Source organism: Gossypium hirsutum, chromosome D06 (assembly GCF_007990345.1).
Source record: "Gossypium hirsutum isolate 1008001.06 chromosome D06, Gossypium_hirsutum_v2.1, whole genome shotgun sequence".
In the NCBI taxonomy this organism is placed as follows: domain Eukaryota; kingdom Viridiplantae; phylum Streptophyta; class Magnoliopsida; order Malvales; family Malvaceae; genus Gossypium; species Gossypium hirsutum.
The window spans coordinates 30,493,993-30,503,762 of NC_053442.1; the positions used below are offsets into that span (position 1 = coordinate 30,493,993).

General features: G+C 35.7%; 1 protein-coding gene and 1 pseudogene across 1 annotated transcript; one reads left to right on the forward strand and one right to left on the reverse strand.

The window, feature by feature from the left end:
• The first annotated feature begins 1,068 nt into the window (after nt 1-1,068).
• LOC107889713 (very-long-chain aldehyde decarbonylase GL1-9) lies at nt 1,069-5,550 on the forward strand. The gene is made up of 3 exons (XM_016814252.2): nt 1,069-1,327; nt 1,614-1,978; nt 4,670-5,550. Exons 2-3 carry the CDS (start codon nt 1,748-1,750, stop codon nt 5,210-5,212), a joined length of 774 nt encoding a protein of 257 aa, XP_016669741.2. The 5' UTR covers nt 1,069-1,327; nt 1,614-1,747; the 3' UTR covers nt 5,213-5,550.
• Nucleotides 5,551-5,683: 133 nt separating this feature from the next.
• Nucleotides 5,684-7,558, reverse strand: LOC107956179 (pentatricopeptide repeat-containing protein At1g34160-like; annotated as a pseudogene).
• Nucleotides 7,559-9,770: the final 2,212 nt, after the last annotated feature.

A 9,770-nucleotide genomic window follows, 5' to 3' on the forward strand; every position in this document is an offset into this window, starting at 1 on the left:
CATGACTTTGCTATATCGGTGTCGCAACTTTGTGCCTAGTAGCTTGTCCCGTGATTTCTGTTGGAAATTTGACTAAGTGTTGAGCCTTGCTTCCAATGTCACAACTTCCCTTTTGAATGTTGCGACATTCATGTTAGTCTACTGACTCCTTCGCTTAGATTGTTGTCTTGCACACTCTATTAACTCGCTAGTTCCTCCTTAGGCCAGAATTGGCTAAAAAATAGCTCAATTTATTCAATTTAAACTAAAAAATAAAATTTTCTAAAAATAAATATAAAAGATATAAAATTACTTAATACAAGCTGCTTAGGTACTGAAAAAAAGCTTAATTTGGCATAATAAATTATGGAATATCATCGTTACCCCAACCCAAATTTCCTTTAAATTTTTTTACAAAAACCAATGACACGATGCCATGTGTCAAAAAAAGTAAAAAATTCACTTAAAAATAAAAAATAGAACAATTAAAAAATAGTTAAAAATAAAAAATCATAAAAAATCCAAAAAAACTTAGAAAATTATAAAAAAATCTATTTTTAAAATTATAAAAAATATTTTCAAGATTTTATAAGTATGCAAAAATTCCAAAAAAAATTTAAAATTTTCATAAAAATTTTAAATTTTTTTTTTCTAGAATTATATATATTTTAAAAAATTACAATTTTATGAAAAATTTTAAGAATTTTAAGGTATTGTTTTTTTTTGGAAATTTTAGGGGTTCTTTTTGCATTTTTATGAAAACTTGAACATATTTTAAAGGAATTTTGAATATTTTTAATAAAAAAATACAGTAAAACTCTAGAAAACCTAAAAATTCTAAAATTTTCTAAAAAAATTAAAATTAAAAAAAAACAAAATTTAAAAATTTTATGAAATTTTTAATTTTTTATAATATTAAAAAATAAATTATAATTTTTCACCCTCGCCTATTCTTTTTTTTTTACATAATATCCCTAGAAAATTTAGTATATCTTTGCTTCTCATATTGTATTGTACTTATTACAGTTTAAAAAAAAAATTGAAATATCAGTCTATAAAACTAAAATTACTGCGCAATTCGCGTGTAAAAAAGATCATGACGTTTCGGAAAAAATCATTAAATGATTGATTAATAGTTTATTATAGTGATAAGAACATTTATTTGTTTATACTTTATAGTTGTTTTATACCCATTCTCTCATCATTACTCACAATTATGAGTGTAAAGATGAACTTGTATTCCTACTACAACTCATACTCTTTGGTTGGTTGATTCCATTATTTAGATCTGAATGCATAATCAGCTTTGTTGGAATTTTCAACGCTTCTTGATCAATCTCGATCCCCTGTAAGTCAAAATCATTTCTTTTCTCTTTTTCTCTCTTCAAAAATCTTCACCCTTTCTTCCCATTTTCTGCCCTAATTTTGATTTTTCTTTTTGAAAAACATTAGGGCAATGCAAAGTACTGACCTGGATCACTGGAAAACTTAACATTTTAGAAAAATTGAGTTTTTTTGTGTGAAATTAACTGAAGCAGAATCATGCTAGAAAAGAAAGTTGATTTTTCTAAATTTTGTTTAGTTTCATGTTACAAAATCCTTTTTATTTAAAGTTTTTTGGGTGTTTATTTCAGGGTTGAAACGGTAAATGCAGCTTCAAATTTGTAAAAGTTGAAGTGGGTATTAGCCCAAGGAGAAAAAACAAAAATTATTCGTCCAGAATTTGTTTGGTTTAGTGGATTTGGGATTGACAGAAAAGTAGAAGTAAATGGTGTTTTGGGAAGGATATGTGAGTGATGAAGCAATGGGGACAGTTGCCCCGGTTGTTGTATATTGGTTGTATGCTGGGTTTTATCAACTCTTACCACCTTTGGATAAGTACCGTTTACATACTAGAAAAGAGGAGGAAGAGAAGAATGCCGTGCCTTTCGTTTCAGTTGTTAGGGGTGTTCTATTTCAACAGCTTGTTCAAGCAACTGTTGCTAAATTGCTCTTTCTGGTTAGTCGTAAAATCATGTTATTTTAAATCTTCCTTGACAAACTTTACTCTTCCATATAAGTTTGTCGAATTTATTTCAGAATCAAGAGATCACTTTCTATTCTTGGCTTCTTTGTTATGTAGATGGGGTGGTTTAATTTGTTTTACGGTAGATTTTGTGCTTGGCCTTAGCTTTGATGTCAATGTCATAGGAGGAGCCCTTATATCTAGCATGCAGTTATGAGTTAACAATAGCTGTAACATCTTAAAATAGGGAAAAAGAGCTGGTAATTAGTGAATATAATGTCCAAAAAACCAAAAAAGCGTGTATTGTTAAATACTAATTTTGTGAAACATCTTAGTATCTGATACGTAATAAACCATAAGACAAAATTCCTGAAGTATCATATTACATGTAACAACATCTTGGTGGTTTTAGAATCAAAATATTCACAAATGCCTCTGCAATAAAAAAGTAAATGGGTAATAAAATCTGTATAGTTTACTTGCAAATTTCACTAATTTTGCCATAGTGTTTGTGGTTCAGAGTAGGCTCAAGCATAGATGCTTCATTTAGTTCAGTCATGACTTTTGCAAATGAAAGTGAGGTGGTGAAAATAGCAGTGCTTCCAAGTAGGTTTGATTGTTCCCTATAGTTTATGAACTCAGTTTATTCCACTCCCCCCTCCTACCTTATGAAATCTACTAGGATAGAGAAGCTTTAGATTTGGTTTTAAGTTTGGAATCAAGTTTGAATACCTTCTTTAGTTGCTTCATTGTTAAAAAAAGTTGGAGGCATGACCAATTTTGGTAAGTGATATTTGATGCAACAAGTCAAATTTGGATAGGATAAAGACCAACGAATTCTATCAGGACTAGGGAATGAGTACATTGGTCTCAAGGTATCAGAAAAAGACCTAAAAACAGTAGGATTATATATTTTACATGTGGGATTATATATTTTTTAGCGAAGCACATGCAAGGATTGTTAGTCTTTTATTTTTTGAGCTAGTACAATTTGCATTTGCAACGGGTTTGCAGCTGAATAAGGGAAATATTTGAAGCTTGGGTTCATTTCATTTGAGAAATCCTTGAGATGTAATGTACAAGGGAAGACAATTTCGTTCACATTGTGTGCTTTTCTTTTCTTTTTTTCCCTTACCCATTGCCCTTCTTCTAGAGGGTAGTGGTAAGGACTGAGTATTTTTTGGGGGGCCTTTATCCTCTAATCTTAGTTCTAGTTTGTCATCCTCAACCTGTTGCGTATAACTACTTTCTAATGACAAAAAAGCTTTTTCTGGTGCATGAGGACTTCTCATGGTATCTTATTGCGTGTTTTAATTTAAAATTTAAACATTGAAGTAAAAATTTGTGTATGTTGATGCTATTTCTCCAAATTTGATTCTTGGCTTGTACAATTCATGATAATAAGATGTCCTCTAAGTTGCATTTATTTTTCTCCTCATACTGGTGCTGGCATTTTCTTTGAGTTTTAGAATACAATGGAGTTTATATAATTAAGAGGAAAATAGCTAATAACATGATATGTTCCTCTTGCCTTGGTCTTGCTTGTAAACTGTCTAGAATAGCACTTGGCTCAGAGCTCCATCAAGTGTGTCAAATAAGTGGTCATGCATTTTTAATTCACTCATTCGTGATCTGACAGTTTGTTGATTGGATGATTTTTTTTTTTTTGGGGCAGAGGTGATTGGATGCTTGAAAAGAAAACCATCTCAGTTCCCCTCCATATAACCAACCAAATCTATCTTTTTCTCTCTTGTCCTCATTTTTACTTGCCATATATTTTTCCATTTGTCATGTTCAAGATTTATTAGTAACAACCTGAAACTATCTTTTGCCCTTCTATATTCAGCCATCTTCGTCTCTTCTCTGATCAGCTGAGTAAGCCAAGCTAAAATAGTCAAAATCTAATGTACTGAGTGCCTCTAGTAGCACTGGTCATAGAAGTGGATCCAGGAGACCTTATGTTCCTCCAAGCACCTGGAAAGTCAGAAGGTGGCATGTGTTTGGATTCTTTTGTTTAATAAGTTTGTTAGGTAGTATTATGTCCTAAAAACTGTTTTTTCTTTGTCTCAGTGAGGTTAAGTGAAAAATGTGGCTTATAATCATAATGATCCCCCTTTTTTTTTTTGTACAATTCTCATTTATTTCATATCACAGTTTTTCAACCAATCACATAGCTGAGCTGGGCTTTAATTTTCTTTTTGAATTCCGACATCTTCGTTTCCTTCCTTGTATTTGAATGTATATTACCTCAGATCTTCTCATATATGTAGTTCCACTGTGTTAGCCGTGAAGTCTATCTATATGGCCTTGTTCTTTGGGAACCAAAGTCTTAACTTCTTTTGTTGCTTTCTCAATGAGATGGGCATCATACATGCTTTCTTCATTTAACTTCTGCCTTGCCTGTAAAATGTTTTTGTTACTGGAAATGTCTGTTTGCTTATAATCTGCAAAAAAAGTAATTTCAGTTGAAAACTTTGTTGATTAAATAGCTTTAGCATTTATTAGCGTTTTCTGAGAGGTTGAAGAACCGGTATGACTTAGATAATAGAAGTTTCAATAAGATGATAAGCTTGCTCATGTGTTGAGTACCATTACCTAATTAATATTCTTTTGTTCTTGCAATGGTTATAACTTTTATATGTTGAGTACTTTTACCAGATTAATGTTCTCGTATTCTTGCTGTAGTTGACATCAACGGCAGATGCATCTGGGACCACAATCCAGCCTTCAGTTCCTGTTCAACTTGCGCAATTTATTGTTGCAATGCTTGTCATGGATGCATGGCAGTACTTTGTTCACCGTTTCATGCATCAAAACAAATTTTTGTACCGTCATGTCCACTCCCAACATCATAGGCTGGTTGTTCCCTATGCAATTGGGGCCCTTTACAATCACCCACTTGAGGGTCTCTTGCTCGATACTTTTGGTGGTGCCATCTCTTTCCTTGTCTCTGGAATGACTGCACGAACAGCTGTAGTTTTCTTCTGTTTTGCTGTGATTAAAACTGTGGATGATCATTGTGGGCTATGGTTGCCTGGTAATATTTTCCATATATTTTTCTGGAATAACTCTGCTTATCATGACATCCATCATCAACTCCAAGGCACAAAGTATAACTACTCTCAGCCGTTCTTCGCCAACTGGGATAAGCTACTTGGAACTCATATGCCTTATGATCTTTTGAAGCGACCGGAGGGGGGTTTTGAGGTAAGGCTAAAGAAAGACTAGTCACATTCTGTTGATTTGTCTTGTGTAGTTAGAGGCTCTCGCTTCACACTGTTAACAGTTTTTTCCTTGAGGTTGTGCCATTCTTGAGAAGTTGAATTTGTTTTGTTTGAGGCTTTAAGTTCTAGGGATCCGGCATGTCATTGGGTTATTTATTTATTTATAGTTGCTTGACCATGTTCTGTATTGCAATTGTTTCACCAACTAATATTTGCTTTATGTTACCCGGTATTTAAATCTTCATGTTGTGTAATTTGTATGGGACTAGCTGATGAGCTGTTCAAGAGGGCTAGAATTGGTGTATAAGATTATTTTTAAGTACTGATTTCGGGTTGCTCTTAGACTTTATGTTTATTAATGTCCAATTTGATTTGTTTGATATGTGCTTTTGCCTGAGCCAAAGCAAACATGTGATCATTTTCCAGAGAGGTTTAAGCAAATGAATGGAACAAACCTTAATTGTTCAAGGCAAGGTGGGAAAAGAAGAATCTGTTAAATTATCAATTAACATTTTGCTAGTGTTGCACTTACCAGTAATCTCTACAAGAACAGAATCCATCTATAAATTTGTGGAACCGAACTCGATCTCTCACAACAATTTGTCGCTTATATATCTTTGATACGAGCTTAATCACAACATGACAATCTCCACATATCCTAAGATTCTTGATCACTTGAATTGGGGTTCCTTCACTCGTACTAATCAAGCCAAAGGCCACTGCAACGTAGTCTCTGCAACGTAGCCCAACTCTTTAATCTTGAATCTGATCTCATCCAATTTCGCATATATCTCTTTCCACCTGGCATTGCTCTTATCATCGGTGAAAAACTTGTGCCTCAAACCGTCCACCTCTATGTAGCTAAAACCAGGCACCTTTTTCACATCCCTGTTCTTCATAGCATCCCTCACCTTACCAACATCATTCCATCTCTCATGCGCAGCATATATGTTTGATAACAACACAAAATCCCCGCAATTAGTAGACCCCATCTCTACTAGATTCCTCGAAGCAATCTCTGCCATCTCCACATCCTTGTAAATCCGGCAAGCTCCAAGCAAACTCTGCCAAAGCACCACGTCAGGCACCATTGGCATGGAATTGATAATATCATAAGCTTCTTTAAGCCTCCCGGCTCGACCTAGCAAATCAACCATACACCCATAATGCTTTACATTAGGCTCCACTCCATGCTTCCCCATCATATTAAACAATCTCACACCATCCTCCACCAGGCCAGCATGATTACAAGCACATAATACAGTGAGATATGTGACAGCATCTGGTTGCACCCCAGCTCCATCCATTCGCTGAAAAAGTTCCAGCGCTTTACATCCATCTCCGTCCATTGCAAAGGCCATGATCATAGTATTCCATGTAACGATACACTTTCTACAATCCATGTCATCAAACACACCATACGCCTTATCCACAAATCCGCAATTTGCATACATATCAATAAGCGCATTACAAACTTGCAGGTTCATATCAAACTTTTGGTTCCTTATAAACCCATGAATCTTTAGACCTTCTTTAAAATCTCCCATATGCGAACACGCTGAAAGAACACCAATAACTGTTACCTCATTAGGCTTTAAACCTTCAACTCCCATTCTCTTAAACAAATCTAATGCTTCACTCGCTTGGCTCCCTTGAGCCAACCCGAAAATCAAGGAATTCCACGAGGCGATATCTCTTTGAGGCATTTCATCGAACACTTTCCTAGCATAACTTAGATTGCCAACTTTAGCATACAGATCCAGCAAAGTTGTTCCTAACAAAGCATCCGCCATGAACCCAAAGCGTATGATGTTAGCATGAAGTTGAAGAGACTCCGTAGCAGCCAAGACACGTGCGCAAGCTTTAAGAGTGAAAGAGCAAGTGAGGGCATCCACTCTGAAAGATCCACGTAGCATGGCTCTGTACCATGCGAAAGCGGTGGAGGGTTGAGGGCTTTGCATCAGGCCGCGGATAATGGCATTGAAGTCATTGGTAAAAGGAGTTGGGATTTGGTGGAAAACAGAGATAGCAAAGGAGAGAGAGCCAAAGGGGGCGATGGCACAAAGATCGAGGAGTTTGGAGCGAATGCGGCAGTTGAAGGTGCCGGTTGTGATGAAGTAAGCTTGGAGTTGCTTTATGTGGGAGAAGGACGCGCATCTCTGTCGAGTGACTCAAGAATTGGCCATTCCATGTGGAGTTTGGACCTTCAAATTGTAGTATACTAGTTATCCTGGTATATCTTAGTTGAGAGCTCCTGGAGCGTAGAGTAGAATTTCGGATATTAGTTTCCTTTACCTTGTACAAAGCTATCTTTAGGCATACTGCATACTGCCCATCAAGGATGCCGGTGTCTCGCTCGTATCCAAATTAGGCATACTGCCCATCAAAGATGACTCAGCTTGAGTCCCTCTACGGTGCCTGCCGCGCCCACGAGTACCATGACCACGTGTTCCGCGATTGCTCATCGTAGTCAATGTTTTATGTATTAGTTTCAGTGTCTATTAGAAGGTGTTTTGTGCTTCAAATATTTATCAGATGTGTTCAAGAATTTTAGAAGTTTCAGTCCCTAACTAACTTAGTGTAGTTTCAGAGATTCAGAGTTTTTTGACTACAGTATTTCTAAGTTTAGAAGTACTTTTAGGATCAGAGCCGGAGGCTTGGTGTATCACATACTTACTTTTCAAATTGCAAGAAATAAACTTTTGATTGAAAACTAATTTTTTTTACAAAATTTTGAACCCAAAATTTTAAAACCTGAGTTTCGCAACATGACTCTAATATCACTAAAAGTAACACCCCAAACTCGACCTAAACGTTATGGCCGAATCTGGAGATATTACAAAGAAAAGTTAAAAATCTGTCTTTTCCTTTAAAAACATCGTACCTCTTTATTGTAATGTATATGTCGTTATACTCATTAGTGAAAACCATCAATTGTATACTCTTTCAAATAAAACAACAATTTGTAGCGAAAGTTTAAAATTCATTATATTTTGAAAATCGAGTTTATTTTCTCGAAAGCGTTTAATCACATTAAACAGTTACTTTTGTAAGTTTTTTTGTCGAGCGTAGCAAGGAATCTCAAATCAAAGCCAAAAATAAAATCCAAAAGTCTAGAGAGTCCCAAAATTATAAAAATTTCAAAACAAAACAAAGGTACATTTTTAAAGTAAATGAAATTTACGGGCAAGTGGTCACAACTGAGCCTCCGTCGCACCGACTCGCCTAAGTTTGTGGGTTACCTGAACAAAACAGACAGATAGATAGAAAGTGAGTTTTAAAAACTCAGTGTGTAACTCAACGGAAACATAAACTCAGATTTTATCGCATAATAGAACAAATACAAACATAAATCCTTAACAGAATCATATTATCAACAGAATCATATAGATATACAAAGTCCTACCCCCATCCTTTACACACCAACTCCGACTATCCTAACACACCACGTGAGGTGTAAAACACCCACCTAGCCTACACACCACATAGTGTCTATACGACACGTTTTAGAATAATCATAGCTGTTCTGCTAGTATATTAGCGAAATATCACGTCACAGAATACTTCCTCCACATGTCACATATCCCGCCCCATAGTCAAATACAACAAAATACCAAATAAATGAGAATTATCAGATACCGGATACTAGAATTATTACATCAAACATGCTCGTATAACAGATAATAAACATGTATATACACACCAGATCATACATTTTGGGCATTACAACACGTACATTTAGGTAGTGCTTATAATAGATACCATACAAACAGTTTATAAAATCTTATGCTTCAAGGCTTATCTAACCCCATACCAACCCCACGATAGGCCCATAGTCTATCGGAATGACATGTATGACCCTAGAGAAAAATTCTGAAATTTGAGCCCACACGCCTAAAGTGGCCTTGCCCGTATGGCCCACATGCCTAAATTGGCCTAGCCTGTGTGACACACACGATCACACACACCCGTCACATGGCTGTGTATCGCGCACGGCCTACCACATGGCCAGGCACACTCCCGTCTAATGTCAACAAACCAGATTTTCGGCTTTCGTCGATCAATGCTTTCTCGTGTTTTCGTTACACACCTAGTTTGATTTTGATACAAAAGCAACTACGTGAACATCAGTACCTAAAAATCGACAATAAATCCAATTAATCACGTTTTCCCAATTAACTGAAGTAATATACTTAACCACAACGAAAAACTCAAACGTTTATCACTTACCCAACTTCTAGAATGATCCTAACGCTACGAATCTGCAAGGGGGAGTTCCGATCCTCACGACTCACCGCTGCCAACAACCTAATAATAGAATCAACAAAAAGATAAAATCGATTCATCAACAACTTCAAAATTACCCTTAACCTGCGCGAAACCTCATAAACTCTACTTACCAAGCTGCACGAAGAAATCGGGGATTCAAAATGCAACGAAAAAGAAAGAATTGTGACAAAACCCAAAGAAAAAGGAAAAGAGGAAAATGGCAGAGACGATAGGAAGGAAATGTTAGAAAGAGAAAAGAATTTGGGAAAAATATAATATCTCCAACTCCCCCA

What these genes read in the sequence shown, in the direction of transcription:
- LOC107889713 (XM_016814252.2), top strand. Translation starts at nt 1,748, where the DNA reads ATGGTGTTTTGGGAAGGATATGTGAGTGATGAAGCAATGGGGACAGTT. An exon ending in TTGCTAAATTGCTCTTTCTG is followed by an intron (nt 1,979 to 4,669) that starts GTTAGTCGTAAA and finishes TTCTTGCTGTAG; the next exon opens with TTGACATCAACGGCAGATGC.